Here is a 21,968-nt window from a genome sequence, read left to right on the forward strand (position 1 = left end):
ATTGAAAAATTGATAGTGCAGTATAAGAAATTAAAGTTAATAAAATAGATTATTTAAAGAAAAGCAACATCAAAAAGATAGGTCTTTAGCTTAGATTTAAAAGAACTGAGAGTTGCAGCGGACCTACAAGTTTCTGGGAGTTTGTTCCAGATATGTGGAGCATAAAAACTGAACGCTGCTTCCCCCTGTTTAGTTCTGACTCTGGGGACAACAAGTAGACCTGTCTTAGACCACCTGAGAGGTCTGGGTGGGTCATAGTGTAGTAGACCTGTCCCAGACCACCAGAGAGGTCTGGGTGGGTCATAGTGTAGTAGCAGATCAGAAATGTATTTTGGCCCTAAACTGTTCAGTGATTTATAAACCAGCAAAAGTATTTTGAAATCAATTCTTTGAGGCACAGGAAGCCAGTGTAGAGACTTCAGAACTGGAGCGATGTGATCCACTTTCTTGGTTTTAGTGAGGACTCGAGCAGCAGCGTTCTGAACAGAGAAACATCTTTAGTTGTTCCTTATTTTGGTGTTTTTTTTTTTTTTTTTTTAACCTTGGCCCTATTGTTCCCATGCATTGGTGTCTTAAACGACTAATGTAAACAAAAATGTTGTTCAAATTGGTCCAGTATTAAGCAAGAACACTGTAACCCAATGTTCACTGCAGTCAGCGTTAGTTAGTTTTAGGAGAGAAAGAGAGTCTTTGCCGCTGACAGACTCCGAATATTATTCTAAGTGTCTGACAACATTATGGAAAGGATCCCTACAAGAGAAATCCGGCGAAAAATCAGACCAGTCGAATGACGAACATTCGACTGGTCTGATTTTGCGACTGTTTTCCCGAGATGGCGCCTGCAAGTATACGTCAACGGTACGGCCTTTCTAATCTTATCTTTTTAATAAACTGTCTGTACACTTAACCTAACGTTGACGTTAGCTAGCGTTAGCTGATACTAGCGATTTTCTAGTCGCAACATATTTTTGGGCTTCATTTAATTAACATAACCTGTAGTAGTACACACTCGTATGTGTATTGTTTTGATTACAATGTGCAGAATTACTTTACGTTGCCTATTCATGTCTATTTATTTCTATTTCTCACCGTTAATCACCGGCGTCTGTACAGCATCAACAGGGGGGGTTGCCATTGTTGTTCGTGTGTGTGTGTGACGTCAAAAACTGTAACTGGGAGTACAACCATCGGGTACCAGTTCACGCGGACTAAGTTACCGGTTTGACTGCCGTTCCAGGGCACTTTCACCGGTGGAAGGATGTGAAAACACGTGTTACGGGCTGCCTGGCCCATAGCTCAAGTCGTGACGGTTTTCCCAAAATGGCGCCTGCCTGTTTACGTTAACGATACTGTCTTTCTGAACTATCTTTTTAATAAACTGTCTGTACACTTACAAAGTTCTCAATGCTTCGGTTAACATGTAGGGACCCTCATTGTGCTACCGTGGATGTGTGGTGATATTTTGAGCCTTGTTAGTGGTGTAGAAATAGAGATTTCTTTTTACTTTACCCTCTTCCCCGACGACTAGCGTTAAAAGCTAATTAGCGGTTTGTGCTAAGACTGGTCGCATTCGATTAGCATGAAAACACATCCCAGAGAACGGTCGACTCGGTAAACATGTTATTAATGGTGCGTTCTTTTTGTCTTGTAATCGCGACTAGTAGCTCAAGTGTGACGTCACATCCGTGTCAAGAAACGAACTCGGGGTCCTCTGAGTTCAGACGACTTGAAGAGTCGTATATACGACCTCGGGGGGCGGGGGGTTCTTTTGCAACTTCCGGTTCGTAACTCCAGAAAACGACTTGTAGATTGACTTCGGTGGACAAAAAGAACGCACCATGACCCCTAGGGTCATTTTGCGTCGGATTTCTCCTTTTTAAAGTGTGCGTGCGTGCGTGTCTCCATAAATAGGAAACACTTGTCATCCTTTTACACGTATCCTGGACTTGTGTGAGACCTCTTGTCTGCCATCGAGAGTTATATGGTGGGCGAATGAGGAAAAATACCGAGCAATAATAGATTTTAACAGGTCAAAGATAAGCACAGTTCATAGTATATTTGTGTAGGTAGATAGAGCCTATATTGAATACCCTTTACCTGCCTTTTAAGTAAGAGATATTGTAAATGAGGAAAAAAAAAAGTGATTTAATGTGACTGACGATTGTGCAGTTTATAGACCAACGAGCTGATGAGACTCTTACTGTTGGCGGGGTCGTCCGTGTCTCCTGCCTCCTCCCCCTCCGACTCAGTGGAGGGCTCAGCTTGTTTCTTTGTGTCCGTCACAGGCAGTGCCGCTCTCCCATTGGTCCCGTTCACCTCCTCCGGTTTGGTCACCGGCTCTGGAACCAGCAGGGACGAGCGGTTCACCTGCACCACGAACAGGTAGTTAAACACACCGCAACAACCTTTTAGACAGTTTGTATTTCACGGTTTATGATTCTGTATAATGAGTACTTTTACTTATGGTACTTTAAGTACATTTTAATGCTACTTTTTTCCATATAATACTTTGAATGCAGGGCTTTTGAGTTCGCTGTTTACAGGAGCTTCAAACGTTAAAGGTGCCCTACCACACAAAACCGGTTTTACTTGCATTTTTTGAAATATGTACGGTCCATATGTGTTTGTGTTATGTGGTGAATGTGAAAATGAACTGCTGCCTACTCTGTCAGCTCTAGCCACTGAACAGAAATAAGAGGAGAAATCAGACCAATCACAAAAGTTGGTCAGTCTGACATCATGGTGCCTGAGCTCATTACTATTCATGAGCTCGCCCAGTTGGGCTGGGTAAAGGATTCTGACAGCCAGGCTCTCATTGGCTAGCTGTTAGCCAGTCAGATTCAAACAGCTTAGCTTGTTGAATATTAATGAGAACTGGCAGAAATCGAGCCGAGTCTTCCTGCAGGCTTTCTATACCACGCTAGCTTGAAACAAGGTAACCAAGGCATTTTTTCCACAAAAAAATGTTAGTCCATGGTAGAACTTCAGACATTACCACAAAGTAATGAAATTTGTGTGGCAGGGCACCTTTTAAAGAAATACCTACGTTTTGCGACTATATTTTAGGTTCAAAATCACTTTAGATAAATACTGAATTGCTGTAGCATTTAGCTTCACACGCAGGTGTGTCCCATGCTTTAGTTGGTAAAACAGATCTGCCAAAAAACAGACTAAATACATAAAGATATTAATGTACAGTATAGCTGACAAAATAAAGATTAACTGACAACTGGTTTTCGGTTAAAACATCAGCCAGTAAAATATAACACCAGGTTTCTAATTCTTACTTTGAGCTGAAACATTATATTACGTAGCTAACAATATAAATAAAAATCCATAATTATAATTTCTGCAGCTTTTAGCTTGTTCTATTCAGTTGAGGTTAAACAAAAAGTCTGTACAGGAAATGGCTGGAGCCCCTCCTGGATGACGAATCCCTCCACCAGGTGAGTCAGAACCTGGTGCCCCGCAGGCCACGGCCTCATCTCCCAGGGGCTGCTCAGCGATTGGCTGAAGCTTTCCGACTTGTCTCCAGATTGGCCGAGGGGCTCGGTCTCGGCCCCGGCCGGTTGCTGGGACTCGCCGATCGCTTTGTCGACCTTCTCCACCTCATGGTGCGATAGGCTGAGCGCGGTCGGGAGGGCGGGAGGGTTTTCTCCCGAGGGGGAGATTAAGGGTGAGCATGGGGGAGACTGGGAGGAGAGGCTGGACAACGCTGAAAGGAGCAAAGACAGAGATCAGAGTGAGATACACACTAGTCATGATCAACGAAAGTACATTTACGAAATAGCTGACACCAGTGGTGTAGTCTAATGTAGTGTAGTGGGTAGGCTAAACTGTAGAGCTGGGCAATATATCGATATTATATCGATATCGTGATATGAGACTAGATATCGTCTTAGATTTTGGATATCGTAATGTCTTGATATGACATAAGTGTTGTCTTTTCCTGGTTTTAAAGGTTGCATTACAGTAAAGTGTGAAAATGTCATTTTCTGAACTTACCAGACTGTTCTAGCTGTTCTATTATTTGCCTTTACCCACTTAGTCATTATATCCACAATACTGATGATTATTTATCTAAAATCTCATTGTGTAAATATGTTGTGAAAGCACCAATAGTCAACACTACAATATCGTTACGGTATCTATATCGAGGTATTTGGTCAAAAATATCGTGATATCCGATTTTCTCCATATCGCCCAGCCCTAGTATACTGTACTGTATATTGGCCTGAATCTCCCTTTGGGGGAAGGTCTTCATTTACTGTATTCAGATACACTTTTATGCACCAATTTACAGCGGAAATACCTTTTATTTAGCCTATGTGAAGAAGGAAAACGCAGATGACAATTTAAAATATATCAAAAATATAATGGAAAGTATGTTGTTGCCTGTCATTGGGCATTTTTAAGTGGGTGTATGGAAATCCTAAGGGCTACAGATGAGAGTACCTGACTGGTTGTCAGACTGCGTCGACATGTTCTCACAGAAGTCCTCCTGGACGACCGGCTGCAGGGAATCTGGTAGCCTCTGACTCTGGACAGAGACCTCCGGGACAGAAAGTGTTACTGGTCCTGGTACTGGGGCTGGTACTGAAGCTGGTATTGGGAGTGTTACTGGGGCTGGGACTGAAGGTGTTGCTGGGGCTTGTACTGGGAGTGTTACTGGAGCTGGTACTGGGAGTGTTACTGGGCCTGGTACTGGGAGTGTTACTGGGGCTGGTACTGGGGCTGGAGCTGAAAGGAGACCCAGGATGGGTTTTGGTTCCATGCTGGATTCTTTAACGGCGTCAGGCGTCGGGACCGGATCGGTGTTTATGTGCTGATGGAGAATCTGACCGGTCAGGTTTTCGGACTGGTCCATGGCGGTCTCCTCTTCTTCTTCCTCTTCCTCCTCCATCATCTTTTTCTCCTTGCCTCTTTCTGCCCTCTGGCCTTCCTCTGTGACCTCCATTTGTTCTTCCTCTCTGCCGGTTTTGACATCCTGTTCCTTCTGACTGGCGGCGCTTCCTTCCTTCTCCGGTGGAAGTCTCTGCTTCTCCTCCTTCACTTTCTCTCTTTGGTCATCCCTCGGGTCTCTCCCGACGCCACCTCCTTGGCGTAGCCCCCCTCGTCCTCTCTCGCGCTGCTCGTCGCTCTCCTTCGCCTCTCCTTTCTGGCTCACAGTTTGTGTTTGAGGACCCGACTGACTCGGAGGGGACGCTGGACTCAGGAGAGACGGAGGCGAGGGCAGGGGAGAGGCAGTTTTTGGCAATGACGGGTTTAGAGGAAGAGGAAGCGCGTCCTCGGCGCTCAACGTCCTCTTTGACTGAGCGGACGGCTCAGGCGACTCTACGACAGAAGGCGCCGGCTGCACGGCCGGGGCGTACGTGCAAGGTTGCGTTTGGCGAGAGAGGGCGATGATTTGCAGCTGCCTGGCCGCAGACGGCGAGCGCTCGAAATGGGAAGAAGCGGACACGGGGTTGGTCGCGGACGGCGAGCCGTGCTGGGATTGGCCGGGCCCGAGCAAGGTTTTAGTTAACGGACAGCTCTTTAGTCCGGCCAGTGGCCGGCTTACGGGAGAGGCCTGACAGGTGGGGGCGGCAGCGATCGGTTGGAGGGTTGAGGTTTGCCGCGGCGACGGCACTCTGTGGCCGTTTGGAGAGTGAAGTCTGGGTCTCAGAGGGACGGCTCGGACCGGAGAGTAAAAAGCTGCAGTGAGAGAGAGAGAGAGGAGAGAGAGGAGGAAGCATTAAAAAGGGAAGAGACATAACTGGAAAACAGGCACAACCTCCCACATTGATTGATGTTAATCAAAGACGTTATGCAGCACCTTAAAGGAACACGTCGACTTATTGGGACTTTGTCTTAGTGTCCCCCAGAGTTAGATAAGTCCATACATACCCTTCTCATCTCCGTGCGTGTTGTAACTCTGTCTGACACCCCCACCGCTAGCCTAGCTTAGCACAGATCCTGGAGGTAACCGGCTCCATCTAGCCTAGCTTAGCACAGGTCCTGGAGGTAACCGGCTCCATCTAGCCTAGCTTAGCACAGATCCTGGAGGTAACCGGCTCCATCTAGCCTAGCTTAGCACAGATCCTGGAGGTAACCGGCTCCATCTAGCCTAGCTTAGCACAGGTCCTGGAGGTAACCGGCTCCATCTAGCCTACTGCTCCCAATAAGTGACAAAATAACCCCAACATGTTCCTATTTACATGTTGTGATTTGTATAGTCACAGCGTGTACAGATAACAAGGTCACATGACACACAGCCATCTTCTAACCGTATACAAACTGGGAACTATATTCTCAGAAGGCGAAGCACTGCTACTTCTGCTACTTGGGCGGAGTGAGAAGCCCCGTGGTGAGGAGCAGAGAGTTTGCCTGGAGTTTTCTCAGAGTTGGAGTAAATTTTTTTTACAAAAACGCAAAACACTGGAAATGGTGACAAAAACGTTGAAAAAAGCACCAAAAGCATAAAAAAATGTTGAAGAAAAAATTGTCTTAAAAAAAAAAAAAAAGCAACACATAAATAAATTATATTTAAAAAAAGGCGCCTAAAGCACTGAAAAAGGTGTTGAAAATGTTGAAAAAAAAACGACAAAAACTTGGCGGGCCGGATCGAAATCTGTGAGGGGCCGGATTTGGCCCTCAAGCCTTTAGTTTGACACGTGCTCTAGACCTTCTTCAAGAGTATTTTTGTCAAAAGTCTAGGGCTGCTCCCTCTTAGTCGATTAGTTGACTAATCTGTCGTTTTGGTCTGATTTCTTTGGTCTGATTTCTTTAGTCCATTAGTCATGTTTGATGAATTTTTTCATGCTGATTGACTTATTTCCAAGAAACGTACGAGCACATCTCTGGTAAACAAAAGAATTAAAGTGGTGCTTTTGCATGATTCTTTGCAGAGAAACTCAGATTTACAGATCTGTTGATTAAATCAACTAATCGATTAGTCGATACAATTGAATGAGTGTTAGTCGACTAAGAATTTCTTCAGTCGAGCACAGCCCTACAAGAGTCTGGTTTTCCAATGCACCCCAATGTGCAAATTGTTTGGAAAAGTGTCTGTAAACCTAAAACATTTTTGTAATATTTTTACACAATTTGTATGCAGACGTTTGAAAAAAGAAAGTGAAGAAACCTAATGTTCTGTTGATTAATAGATGAATTGTTTGAGCTCTGGGCAAAATGTTAAAGTTCTGTGGATTTGAACAAGTTGCGCCTCAGTTGGTAAAGATAAAGAGATTAAACCTCCGGCTGCTCTGACAAACTGAAACCTCTGCGGTTTCCGCGACAGCTCCCTGAGTTAACGCCTGTTGCTTCATGCTGGTTTCCCAGAGGTTGTCTTTATGAAGTTTTCTCAAGTGGGAAAGTAAAACGGGAGCAACCAGTAATGCAGAAACCTGAATAATTCCCCGAGGGTTGGTTGTTAACTCCCCGACCTGAGTGACTTTTATAAAATGTCTGACAGAGGCAAACGAAAGCACCGTCTTTTAGCAGCAGAAATGCCAAAATATTTGCAGGTTTTAAAGTGCTCATATTATGCTCATTTTCAGGTTCATAATTGTATTTAGAGGTTATATAAGAATATATTTACATGGTTTAATTTTCAAAAAACACCATATTTTTGTTGCACTGCACCGCTCCTCTTTTCAGCCTGTGTGTTGAGCTCTCTTTTTTTAGCTACACAGTGAGACATCTCACTTCTGTTCCATCTTTGTTGGGAGTTGCACATGTGCAGTACCTAAGTAAGGACTACTAGCCAGTCAGAAGCAGAGTATGAGGGCGTGGCCTGACAGTACCTAGGTAAGGACAACTAGCCAGTCAGAAGCAGAGTATGAGGGCGTGCCCTGACATTACCTAGTTAAGGACTACTAGCCAGTCAGAAGCAGAGTATGAGGGCGTGCCCTGACAGTACCTAGTTAAGGACTACTAGCCAGTCAGAAGCAGAGTATGAGGGCGTGCCCTGACAGTACCTAGGTAAGGACTACTAGCCAGTCAGAAGCAGAGTATGAGGGCGTGCCCTGACAGTACCTAGTTAAGGACTACTAGCCAGTCAGAAGCAGAGTATGAGGGCGTGCCCTGACAGTAACTAGGTAAGGACTACTAGCCAATCAGAAGCAGAGTATGAGGGCATATCCTGACAGTACCTAGGTAAGGACTACTAGCCAGTCAGAAGCAGAGTATGAGGGTGTGCCCTGACAGTACCTAGGTAAGGACTACTAGCCAGTCAGAAGCAGAGTATGAGGGTGTGCCCTGACAGTACCTAGGTAAGGACTACTAGCCAGTCAGAAGCAGAGTATGAGGGTGTACCATGCTAGCAGCTAGGCGAGCATTATAACGTGTTACAAAGTGACCACGTTGGTCTCTGAAGTAAAGGCTGGACTACAATAGAGCTGTTTGGAGCAGTTGAACAGTGTTTTCTGTTGGAGATGGTAAGTCCCTTTGGGCTGGACTTTGGGATTTTTTCACTTTGTAAACCTATAACATGCACAAAAAAGATATATAACAATAAAGAAAAAGGGAAACAGCCAAAAAGCATAATATGAGCACTTTAAGTTGAAGTGAATATTGTTGTTGTGGTGTCTCAGGCAGAAGTTCCAAACTTGACTGGCTACATTTACTCGGGTCTCCTCGTCACAGGTTGCAAATCTCAACCGGTTGAGACCAGTTAAACTATAAAAGGGATTTCTCCTTTTTAAGGACCGTATCATTTTTATTCATTTCCATAATCCTGAAGAAGGACATCGTCCAGTTATTTTACAAAAAAGTAAGCAACAATGAGGGGAAAAAGAAGCTATAAGTAAGCAATTTTATTTTGCAGGAATACATTTTCAGCTTATTTTTATTATTCTGTTAATCATCTCTCTAGATTTATATTTATCTTGCGACGCCCATGTTGGGAACCACCGGTCTAAAGGTAATGCAAAGACTCTGACTTTTTTTCCTATCAGCTCTACGGTCTTTATAATAACGGCAAAAAATTCCCCCTAAACATACAGTACTCAGATGAAATAAACCATGTTGGAATCAGCTACTTTTCCTCAATTTTTTTATTTAATAATAGTTGTAAATGCCGTAGTGCAGAACAAACACTTTGTTCTCCTTGTTTTTCTTTGACGTGATAAGATAATGGATGACTGCTGCGCAAACTGACAAACCAATTATCCGTCAGATCGCTGCACAACACAAACACCCAGGTGCACAACTGTATTTATTGAGTACGAGTGGATCCGGTTACCTGATCTTCTGCTTTAATCAAACTGAAGCTCATGCATGTTTTAATAAACCATAATAACTGATGGTTCCAGGTCTCCCTCCTAGTTTTACAGTTTCACCAACGTGTCTTCTAACTGTCCAGACACTTTGATTCAGTTAAATAATAATAATGCGCTCATCTACAGTGGGCTTCTATCATGCACACACAAGGGTTTTTCAGACTTTCTTTGCCCCAGTTAATCTGGGCTATATGCAGCCTGATCTGTATATTTTTGGGCTGCAATATTGTTAATAATAACAATTACTCAACTATATTTTGATATGCAAAAAAAGACGCTAGAATTTATCAATTGTATAGCTAATTCTAGTTCACAACTAAACTGGCATACTCGCTGTTAAAATAGCAAATGCACCTGCGCCCATCTGTGCGCCCATGTGCGTGCTTGTCTTTACAGGGAGGTGTGTTCAGGTGCATTCTGGGTGTGCTGGTCTTACAGGGAGGTGTGTTCAGGTGCATTCTGGGCGTGCTGGTCTTACAGGGAGGTGTGTTCAGGTGCATTCTGGGCGTGCTGGTCTTACAGGGAGGTGTGTTCAGGTGCATTCTGGGCGTGCTGGTCTTACAGGGAGGTGTGTTCAGGTGCATTCTGGGTGTGCTGGTCTTACAGGGAGGTGTGTTCAGGTGCATTCTGGGCGTGCTGGTCTTACAGGGAGGTGTGTTCAGGTGCATTCTGGGCGTGCTGGTCTTACAGGGAGGTGTGTTCAGGTGCATTCTGGGCGTGCTGGTCTTACAGGGAGGTGTGTTCAGGTGCATTCTGGGTGTGCTGGTCTTACAGGGAGGTGTGTTCAGGTGCATTCTGGGCGTGCTGGTCTTACAGGGAGGTGTGTTCAGGTGCATTCTGGGCGTGCTGGTCTTACAGGGAGGTGTGTTCAGGTGCATTATGGGCGTGCTGGTCTTACAGGGAGGTGTGTTCAGGTGCATTCTGGGCATGCTGGTCTTACAGGGAGGTGTGTTCAGGTGCATTCTGGGCGTGCTGGTCTTACAGGGAGGTGTGTTCAGGTGCATTCTGGGTGTGCTGGTCTTACAGGGAGGTGTGTTCAGGTGCATTCTGGGCGTATTGCTATCTTGAGGCAGCAGGAAGTGATTGCACCATTGACCAACAAAAACCTGGTCTAGAGTAAATAACGCAGCATTTTGTTATTTTAACAGCATTAGTAAAATGCTCCTAGGCTCGTGCACAGCGCACGCACACTATGCTTGTTACACACAGCGCACACACACATACACACACACAGGGACGCACAGCAGCACACACACGCAGGAGATTACAAATATTACGGTGCAAATCCTCCATCATAACAGCAACGCTCCAAGGTCCAAACGCACCTGGCTTTTAAAGGGAATGGGAGATGATCTCTGATTGGTTGATTACATGTTACGCCCAAAACACACCTACCAATTAATGAAGACACTCTGCCGTTAAACTAGCAAAACTGGGTTTGGACATGCCCTAAACACACCTGCACCAGGCACTTCATGCCGTGCACTTAGATCATTAAAATAGGGCCCTATTTCTCTATATATGGGCGCGCCAGGTGAGCTACCCAGGCGCCCATTTACAACAATATTTAGCATCAGTATTAAAACAAACTTGACAGTGTGCAGCATCAATAACATTTCTATAGCGTTTCTAATTCTTTTGTTGGATTAACGTTATAATGGAAAGCGTGATTACTAATTTTAATGCTAATGTGTTTGATTGCCAGATTGGTGTAAATACATTTTTATTTTTTTTTATTTTTTACTTTTCAGTGTCTTCCAACTCCTGAAACCAAACCGACAACCTTCCTATGGAAACTGGTGCTGAGAAAGGTTGATATTAAACCGGTTGTTCCTGAGATCACTCCCAGTGTGAGTCACCCCCCACGAGGACCTACTTGGAGGCGGGACGGAGAGGTGGCGGCTGGGCGTGCTGGGGCTCTCTGTTGCCGTGGCGCTGGGCTGCGGGCGCGGCCTGAGAGGGGGGAAGAGGGGGGCCTGAGGGCGAGAGAGGGGGGCCGGGGTGGAGCTGGGGGGCTTGAGGCGGAGGGAGGGGGGGATGGTGAGGGCCCCGGGGGGAGGAGGCCTCAGGGTGAGACTCTGGAGCTGCAGAGGAGAGGAAAACATCAGTTAGATCTCAAACCTATCGTTTTACTTTCAGGCACGGCAGACTGTCCGGACACTTGTTTTTTTTTGCATTTTCAAAAACCACAAACACAAGGAATGAAATTAACTTTTATGTATGCGGGCCTGCAGTAGATACTAGTGTTGAAACGAATCACTGAATCGATGCATCGATCGGTGACAGACCATAACGGATTATTGCCTACTGATGTTGCTTGCTGATTTTTTTTTTTATGATTAATTTGTTATTGTTTTTTTCTTTAACATACAGAACAGAAACACAAAATGTAACAAGAACAAAAACCCTCTCCCACCCTCTGCGGTCTCAAGGAAAACCAAACAAACAGAGATCAAACCTTGCCTAGTCCCTCTCCTCTACTACTTATGATGCTGAGGTCATTAGGTCTGATACCTGTGCTGCTGTGCTTTTCCACAGGTCTATAGTCGATGACTTGGCTTTGTTAATCCTTGCTGTAGAGAGCTCAAGTCTAACTATGTCTAGAAAATACACCAGCCACTGTTTTATACAAAGCGAGTGGGGGGGGAGTCAGCGCTGAGCTATCATTTTCTTGGTTGCAGTTGAGCCGGCTAGCCAAACTGTGTTCTGTCTCCCAAGCAGGTGTAATTTAGAGTTGTCATTAAGTAACAAGACATTCGGGTCAGTAGGAAGTCGACCTCCTCAGATATCACAGATCACATCAGATATTATTGATGTTGTTTTATCCCAGAACTCATGCACCTGTTCACACTCCCAGACCATGTGTAGGAAAGGTCCAGTTTGTTCAGGTTGGCAGAACGTGCAATAGGGAGTAGGAATGACTTTAGAGACGTATCTCTTCTGAGGAGTCCAGTATGTCCTAGGACATATGTTGAAGAGGATCTGCTGGTGATTTGGGTTCTTGGAACAATGGGAAATGTCCCAAACTGTCTCCCAATTAATTGTGTTCCCCTCAGGGCTCAGCTCTCGCTCCCATTTCTTTTTCTATTGGGAGTTCTCCTATGGATACTTGCATCCGTTTAGCATAGATCTTAGACGCTAATCCTTTCACAGGACGGTCGCTGCTTTTTGTTTTGTTTTTGTCTGTTGTCTGCTGTGTTCAGACTCCGCCACATTCAGGAAGATTCTTTTTTCAGAGCAGATGCGATACAAAGGGGAGTTCAAATATATACTGCTTGAATTTGTTGATGAAAACGACGTGTAGCGATACATAATAAAACTGAGGAGGTGACACATTGCGATGCATCGTGATATCGATTTGAATCGTTGACAGGATAACCGAATCGAGAGACCAGTGAAGATTCACTCCCCTAGAAGAAACCCAGCGTTACTTCAAGAGTTAGCATACCGTTAACTACGTACATTTGTTTGTGGAAGCCGGTCCTGGATGCTATCGTAGATTAGCACCTCTGTGCCACTCTATCGGATTTGGTTAAGTTAAGACTAGTAACCATAGACAATAATATAAATGGACAGAGTGACGCCAACATGTTTTCAACAGAGACTAGTGAAGTCTATTAGAAGCACTTTTCCGGTGATGGTTGAGCGTTGCTACGCAGCCCAAACTGAGCTTGACGACCTAGATTGAAGATTGAAGCTTGAAGACGTAGATGTGACGTGAGCAACGTGTCTGAAAGTGTGAAGTCTTCTGGTAGCTGTGCCGAGAGAAATCTCAATCATTCCCAATCTTACAGAGACTGAGAGCGTAGGTGTATGTAAGGAGATAACATAGACACAGGCTAATTACTGATCACTAACATGCTAGTTAACATTAGTAATTAAACCTAAACAGCTAATGTAAGTCCAAACTGCCTGCAAGCTTCTCCTGTACTATACGATAATTCCTCTACTGTGTGACAGTAAGTCTCGTGGTTATGACCCAATCGTTAGCCTATTTTTATAAAAGCGTCTGCTACGGAGCCATAACGTGAGCTACAAGGTAATGGAGCCTTTTATACCTCGTTGTGTTTCTTTAGAAATAAACAATGGACAAATAGAGTCTTTAAACGCTTCAGATGTAAAGTTAATCGCTGTCAAAGTGACGTCAAAATGAATGGGAGTCAATGGGATGCTAACGGGAGGTCAGTGCTAGGTAGCGTTAAAATGGCGCCATATGAGCTACGTTTTGTGGAAGCTGGCTTACCCCCTTGCTAGTAACTAGGCACAAAGACTGTAAACAGGAGGAAACAGCCTGGCTAGCCTGTGGTGCTAACGCACAAATCACTTCCAGGTAGACAAATTTCAAGATGTGTGAAATGGGAAAACGGGACAACTTATGTTGTCATTTTCAGCCGTAACTGTAATGTCCAAATATACATATTTAAACACGGAGATCCGAATGCATGTATGCATGTTAAAAAATAAAAGTAGTTAATCACAACGGTAACAAGCGAGGCTAGCTTAGCGGTTGAAAATCCCACATGCACACATGAGAGAGGTTCGGATTTGCTCGGCTGCTCACCTGAGCGGAGGCAGGGTTAGAGGAAGGGGGAGAGGAAGAGGAGGAAGAGGAGGACAGGGCAGGTCGCATAGCAGACGTAAGAATCAGCTGCAGGAAGGAAAGGAGACAGTAAACAGGAGGAAAATAAACAGAGGAGAGCAGCGATTAAAGCACCCGAGTCTAATCGTAGTCAAGCGCTGAAGATGAATATGCATGTTTTTTGTTTTGTTTTTTTAGCGTGAGTGACTCATAACACCTCCACACTGAAATATCTTAATTTCTACATCCTATTCTTCGCATTTTATTGTTCAGACATGAGACGTGCTTCGACGTGAATCTTTAAAACGCCTCACAAATGTATAGTTTCATCAGTCATTTCCTAAATCGGGTGCTCACTGTAGTTTTTAATCAAACAAACGGAAAGGGGACTATTTTTTCAATTTTCAACAGTGGATTAATCCACGTGGTGCTGTAGTGCAGTGGTTCGCAAAGTAAGGGTCTTGAGGACGAGCCAAGATTATTGGTGCGTTGCATTTGAACTGGGAAGTCGGAATTTCCCAAGTAAAAGTCGGAAATTTCAACTACATGGCCGTGAAAACTGTCCTAATATAAAAGTTAATTAGCTCTTCTGTCTTATGTGTCTCATTAAATCAGTCTCACACACCACACTGTCCAACTTCTATCTGTCGACATGTTGTTACGCTGATCCGAGGTGTGAGTGAGTGAGTGTCTCTGTGTTTACCATCTGAGCTCTAAGCAGCACCTGGTCTTGGCCAGACCCTTTGAGACCTTTCCCCAGGAGCAATGTCTGCTGGGATACCCTCTGCTTCACAAGGGAGGGGCTCGGATTGGCTCGCACCAGACCAGGTGTGCCCACAGGATGAGTGTTTGATACCTGGAACAAAAGGGAGGAGAGGAGGGAAGGGAATCAGGGAGATCTGTAGAGTGAGGACATCTTCATACATTTTCCTAGAAAAGCAATAGTGTGTTTGCGTGCAAAGTGTGTGTGTTTGTGTGTGTATTTGCATGCAAAGTGTGTGTGTGTGTGTGTGTGTGTGTGTGTGTGTGTGTGTGTGTGTGTGTGTGTGTGTGTGTGTGTGTGTGTGTGTGTGTGTGTGTGTGTGTGTGTGTGTGTGTGTGTGTGTGTGTTTAACTATATTCGTGGGGTCCAAAAACTGGGAGTTCAGTGTACTTGTGGGGTCCCGACAGCTTTGTGGGGCCAAAATGCTGGACCCCACAAGTTCAAAGGGCTGTTTGAGGGTTAAGACTTGGTTTTAGGATTAGAGTTAGAATTAGGTTAAGGTTAGGGTAAGGGTTAAGGTTAGTCATTTAGTTGTGATGGTTAAGGTTAGGGTAAGGGGCTAGGGAATGCATTATGTCAATGATGGGTCCCCACAAAGATTGTGTGTGCGTGTGTGTGTGGAAACCAGAAGAGTAAACCATTAAAATGCGAAACTGTCCAGGGTGGAAAAAAAACAACTTTGTAATTATAAGACAACGGTACGTCTATAAAATTCATTCTTGGTATCGCCAAAAGTTGCACTCGGTCATCAAAATGTAGTTTCCAGAGCTCAACAAACGGGACAGGTTTGGAGCTCATTGATAAAAGCCTTGTCTCGACAGGGCTGTTGTATTTACGTACAACACGTTCTGCTTACACGCAGGACACAAATCTGGCAGCACGGTACTGGAAATGGATTCGGAGCCTTTCATTTGTTTCCACCGAATTAAAACGCACCCACTATGCCACGTTGTATTTATTTAAGTTTCTTATAAACAGTGTGACTTATAACGACGCAGGTTTGACTCCGACCTGCGGCCCTTTGCTGCATGTCATTCCCCCCTCTCTCTCTTTGCCCTTTCATTTCTTCAGCTGTCCTGTCAATAAAGGCCTAAAAATGCCCCAAAAATAATCTTGTCGTTGTTTAAACGTTACTTATTGTTGTTGTGTGTGCGTCCTCAAAGTTAGAAACAGTAGCAGTTTAGAAATACTCCACCAATTAGTGTTTTAAGTAGCAATACTCACCCCCGTTGTAGGATTGAAAGGTGGCTCTAGAATACTCTGCAAAAACATCTTCATCTGGAGCATCACTACTTGAAAAATGTCGAGTGTTTTTGTGATTGTTGCGGGGCAAAAATCCTTGATTATTCAGCACGTTTTCTTAAAAAATGCGATGGAATATGCGGGATATTTATGCAATTTCATTAAGTTGCGGGAACTTGCAAAATCTGCGCTTTGATGGAAAAAAAAAGAAAGGAAAAAAAAAAAGTGATTTCCCCCTCAACACCCTGCTTTTGATAATGTTCACGTCAAGTAAAGTGAAGTAAACGCAACATTTTTCAACTTTCTGCTAAGATACAGTACAGGCCAAAAGTTTGGACACACCTTCTCATTCAATGCGTTTCCTTTTTATTTTCATGACTATTTACATTGTAGATTCTCACTGAAGGCATCAAAACTATGAATGAACACATATGGAATTATGTACTTGACAGAAAAGTGTGAAAACATGTCTTATATTTTAGATTCTTCAAAGTAGCCACCCTTTGCTTTTTTATTAATAAGGGAACAAATTCCACTAATTAACCCTGACAAGGCACACCTGTGAAGGTAAAACCATTTCAGGTGACTACCTCATGAAGCTCATTGAGAGAACACCAAGGGTTTGCAGAGTTATTAAAAAAGCAAAGGGTGGCTACTTTGAAGAATCTAAAATATAAGACATGTTTTCACTTATTTCACACTTTTTTGTTAAGTACATAATTCCATATGTGTTCATTCATAGTTTTGATGCCTTCAGTGAGAATCTACAATGTAAATAGTCATGAAAATAAAGAAACCCATTGAATGAGAAGGTGTGTCCAAACTTTTGGCCTGTACTGTATATGTGACTTTTTTGCAACGAAAATGCGTGGATTATGAAATCATGCAAGCCCCGCATATTTTGCGCGGGAATCTGCAATTTATGCGGCGAAAGTGGGGCATATTTGAAAAAAATGCAGACTTTGGCTGATTATGCGTTGAATTATGCGATCGCATAATCGCGTTTTTCTGGAGGGACTGACTACACACTTCCCCCACTCATTCAGTGGAGCAATTCTTAAATCGCATAAAAAAACGATCCAGTTTCAATCGTTAACAGCAATTATAACTTTGCTGTGTGTTAAAATGATCAAACCCAAGGCTAGACTATTCCCTTAGAGATGAAACGCATGTAGCAGCGCCTGTACACAGGTCTGTGTGTACATAGATATGCGTGTGTGAGATATTGCTCACAATTCAGTTATGTTTATTCACAAAGCAAACAAAGCTGAGGTGGTGTAACCTGATGCTGAGGAGGATGTGAAACGTACTCCGATAAAGGCAAACGGAGAGGAAACTAACCTCAGACAAACACTGACCCACACTTACTTCTGCATATTTAGTTAATGTGTTATAATACCGGTTATACTGTACCCCAAGCTAATACACTTTTTAAATGAGATGATTAAATGTTGCCTCTCGTGTGTGTGTGTGTGTGCGTGCGTGCGTGTTTGCGTTACATTATCCACTTTGTGTGCATATCTTTTTAATGTGTGTGTGTGTGTGTCAGAGATTAGCTGTGTATTCATGTCCGTTTGGCTTCATGCGTGTGTGTGTGTGTGTGTGTGTGTGTTTGTGTTTGCGTTACATTATCCACTTTTTGTGTGCATATCTTTTTAATGTGTGTGTGTGTGTCAGAGATTAGCTGTGTATTCATGTCCGTTTGGCTTCACGTGTGTGTGTGTGTTTGCGTTACATTATCCACTTTTTGTGTGCATATCTTTTTAATGTGTGTGTGTGTGTGTGTCAGAGATTAGCTGTGTATTCATGTCCGTTTGGCTTCACGTGTGTGTGTGTGTGTTTGTGTGTGTGTGTGTGTGTGTGTGTGTGTGTGCCCGCCCCTCCCAGTTACCTGTCTGCCAGGTGGACTGGCCGGTGTGTGGAAGGGCGTGATCGGCGTGGAGGTCGACATGGATACAGGCCTTGTGTTCCCATTGGTCAGGCTGCTGGAGGTCTTGGCTGACGTGGCGGTGATGCTGTGCGATGCAGCAGAAGAAGAAGAACAAGAAGAAGAAGAAGAGGAGGAGAGGAGGGGCGAGGTGACGCTGGCTCTGATGGGAGAGGAAGAAGAGGAAGGAGGGAGAAGAGGGGAGGAGGAGGTCTGTGTGGTAGGTGCTTTGGAGGCGCCCGCTGGGGAGGGAAGGATCGGGCGAGAGTACGTGCGGAGGGCGGGGCTCGCCGTGGAGGTGAGTTTAGGGGGCGCGGGGACGAGGATGTGGGGAGACGGAGCGCCGGCCGTAGCTGCCGCCATCTTCAGGACGTGGGTCGTGGAGATGGAGGGAGCGGGGGTCAGAGGGGGAGGAGGGGAGGAGGTGGTGGGCGTCAGCGTGGGCGCGGGGGAGTCCAGGAGCATCGGGTTGGGGGTGAGCCGAGGTGGCGTGGGGGTCGCAGGGGCCGAGGTGTCGGCCGTGGTGGTGGTGGTGGTCTGAAGGCTGGTTCCATTGGAGGCTTCTCTGAGTTCTGATTGGCTCGGACGTAACAGCTCCCTGTCCATCCTTCAACACTTTAACGCACTGCAACAGAGAATTAACACACTTCAAATCACTGTCAATCAAAATCGATTCATATTTTCAAAAAATCGATTTGGACATGCTGGGCATCATTGGGACACTGAAGATCTTGGTTATGTGAATCAGGTTTCCATTTCAACGGGGAGCCATACTCGGCCATTTGGGGGCACTGCAAAGTGAGTCACTTTAGCAATAGAATGGTCAAAATCTTGTTATCTCCATGATGCCAAGGTATTTGTGGACATGCTGGTCATCAATGGGAATTAACACACTTCAAATCACTGTCAATCAAAATTACTGTCATCTAGGGCTGGGAAAAAATCTATTTGATTTAAAAATCGAGTTGTTAGGTCAAATCGATTCATATTTAAATTTTTTTTTAGATTTGTTTTCAATCCAAATACAGTATAAATAATTTGGATCTTTAACAATCTTTGTTGCACACTGCACAGTGACTTTTCAGTTAGAGAAAGTGTTTGCCTTTGCAATTTTGTTTGTCGATGCACTTTAATTAAATATAATTAATACAATAAATATATATTTTTAAAATATATTTACAGTTCGCAGTTATTTAGTTTTAAATGGAAGGGGGGGGGAAATCAACTTGAATCGTAAATCGAGTTTTTTATTAAAAAAAATCGCAGATTTTTTTAGGGAAACAAATCGCCCAGCTCTACTGTCATCTTAAAAGGAGCACGCTGACTTATTGGGACTTTGTCTTATTCCCCGTGTCCCCCAGAGTTAGATGAGTCCGTACATACCCTTCTCATCTCCGAGCGTGTCATAACTCTGTCTGACGCCTTTTCCACCAAGGCAGAGCTGGTGCTGATTCCGAGCCAGAGCCTAGTTTGAAATCGGTTCTTTGTTTTTTGACCACCAAAGCACCAGCTCCGAACTGGTAAAAGTGGTTCTTAAGTAGCACCAAATCACTGCTGGGCCAGAAGGGGGGGTTACCCTGACCAACAAGACGAACAGAAACTTGTGACCGCCATTTTTGAATTGGCAGACAAACACGATGGATGCGATTTAAACAACAACAGCAGTGGTCAGAGGAGGAAAACAAGCTCCTTTCTTGCGCCATATTAAGGCAGAGCCGTGGAGTTTGGATGCCGATGTCGGTCCGCAAAGCAACGAACATCGATAGCAAAGCAACGTCCGCCATTGTTGATGGTGTGTTTGTGTTTGGCGCCGCCGCACTAACGTTGCTGGGAAAGAAGAGACGTATACAGTGACGTAAGACCTGGCTCTGTGCCGGCTCTTTAGCGTCTATGGGAAAGCAAACCGGTTCTTTGGAGGCTCGTCAGTCGAACCAACTCCGAACCGGCACTAGCTCTGAACCAGCACCTGGTTCTTGTTGGTGGAAAAGGGGTGTCCTTCATCTGAACCATTTATCCCAGCTGATGCTGAAGTTTAAAATGTTAGCCCCACACACCACTGAACGTCTCCTCCAGTGACCCACAATAAGGTTCCCATAAACCATGGATGGATTACTGAACGGGCCTACCGGGCACAGGCCCAGAGGTCGCTGGGAAAAAAAAACGCACAAAAGGACTACGAAGAGACACAAAACGACCACAAAGACACGCAAAACGACTACAATAGAGGAAAAACAATCACAAAAAAAGATGCTAAGCGATTAAATTAAATGCAAAAAATAGGCAAAATGACCAAAAATACTTGTAAAACAAGCAAAACAACAATGCAAAATGATCACAAAAAGAGGCAAAATGACTAAATAATGTAAAAGAATCGTTAAAAAGGAAGCAGAGCAACTAAAATAGACGCTAAACAATCACAACGATGCAAAGAGACTCAAAACGACCAAACCACATGACTAAAAGTAGACTCCTGGAGACTGGTTATGTAGACAGGGTGGTGAGGGGGGGGGCCTCTTACATGTCTGGGCCCAGGGGTCCGTTGTCTCATTATCCGCCCATGTTATCACAGCCATGGCAGCAATTTGTGTGACAAAACTGAAAATCATCCTACAGGGACTCAGAGTGTGGTGCCTGACATGTTACCTGGAGTACCACAGGGCTCCCAGTCAGGGGGGAGTCATAATATATTTATAATGCTCTTATATGGAGGTGTAGTATCAATACAAAGTGTATTATAGTGCACCATGTTTGGAAAACATTAATAAAAGGGTAAATCATTCTTTCTTAAATGTAAAGTGGGATTATTAATGTTCTTTTTCTGAAATCGTAAATACATGACTGGTGACGTAATGCAGCAGTTAAGGCTGCAATGTATTTTCATTCTCAATTAATCTGCGCAAATCTACCGCATGTTTTCAAAAATGAACCTATCGTGTTCTGATTCAGTAAAAAAAAAAAAAATGACCGCAATCGCCAAGTTCCCAAAGCTCATAGTGACATTTACAAATGTCTGCGTTTGTCTGACAATCGATCGAAAAAAAAACCCAAATACATTCAGATTATTATCACAGACGAAGAAAATCAGAAAGTCCTAACGAGGTGTATGGAGGTTTTTCTCTTTTTCTCTTTATTATGCAATCAAGCAGAACAGAAATGGATTAAAGTGCAAAACTATCGACACTGCAATCAAAAAATAGATTTGCTGCAAGTAATATAAATTTGTGATTAATGTAGATTTGCAAACAGAACTTTTGGATTCGCCATTTAATCGCGAATGTATTTGACTTGCAGTAACGCATTTTTGATTTCAGTGTTGATAGTTTTCTCAAATCACATTTTTTTTTTTTTTTTTTTTTTTTTGCAAACCTATTCTCAGTCCCTCCAGAAAAACGTGAATATGCGATCACATAATTCAACACATAATCAGCCAAAGTCGCGCATTTTTTTCAAATACGCCGCACATTCGCTGCATAAATTGCAGATTTCCACGCAAAATATGCGGGGCTTGCATGATTTCATAATCTCCGCATTTTCGTTGCAAAAAGTCACATAATATATCTTAGCAGAAAGTTGAAAAATGTTGCGTTTACTTCAGACAAGAGCAGCCATTTACCCCTGTTGCCATGGGAACGTTATGAAGTGACATAATTATGCGACATGAACATCATCGAAAAGCAGGGTGGTGGGGGAATCACTTTTTTTCTCTTTTTCATCAAACCGCAGTTTTCGCAAGTTGCCGCAATTTCATCGCATAAAATTGCATAAATATCATATAGCATATTCCATCGCATTTTTTAAGAAAATGTGCCGCATAATCAAGGATTTTTGCCCCGCAGCAATCACAAAAAAAAATGTCTGGAAGGACTGTATTCTGTTTGATTGCATGATAAAGAAAAAAAGAATTCATCAATTGTTGCCAAGTTATTTCTATCCATCACTTAATCGGTGAATCAGCCCTGTTGTTGTTGTTGTCTTAGCCCTAGAATCAATAAATATGGGCTTTGTCCCGTCATAATCGACAGAAAAAGGGGGTGTGTGTGTGGTAGGGCTGCACAATTAATCGCAATTGTATCGCAATCGCAATATGGACTAGTGCAATATCCAAATCACAGAGGGGTGCAATATTTGTTAAAGGCAAAAATATGTGTCAAATCGTTCTGAATGAAGTATTGTGGGTCTGCAGAGACGTCCCGGCCT

At 43.9% G+C, this 21,968-nt stretch overlaps 1 protein-coding gene across 1 annotated transcript in view; it reads right to left on the reverse strand.

The window, feature by feature from the left end:
• si:ch211-230g15.5 (polyhomeotic-like protein 3) overlaps positions 1-21,968 on the reverse strand; it is a 37,462-nt gene that overhangs the window by 13,669 nt on the left and 1,825 nt on the right. The window contains exons 2-8 of the mRNA XM_028570007.1: positions 17,736-18,396; positions 14,543-14,695; positions 13,822-13,908; positions 11,137-11,344; positions 4,456-5,694; positions 3,402-3,715; positions 2,202-2,367 (exon numbers count right to left, since the gene is read on the reverse strand). Of these exons, the coding sequence (XP_028425808.1) occupies positions 2,202-2,367; positions 3,402-3,715; positions 4,456-5,694; positions 11,137-11,344; positions 13,822-13,908; positions 14,543-14,695; positions 17,736-18,377 (2,809 nt within the window). The 5' untranslated portion in view covers positions 18,378-18,396. The remainder of the gene's footprint in view (positions 1-2,201; positions 2,368-3,401; positions 3,716-4,455; positions 5,695-11,136; positions 11,345-13,821; positions 13,909-14,542; positions 14,696-17,735; positions 18,397-21,968) is intronic.

The sequence above is a fragment of the Perca flavescens genome, chromosome 22, assembly GCF_004354835.1.
Source record: "Perca flavescens isolate YP-PL-M2 chromosome 22, PFLA_1.0, whole genome shotgun sequence".
NCBI lineage: Eukaryota > Metazoa > Chordata > Actinopteri > Perciformes > Percidae > Perca > Perca flavescens.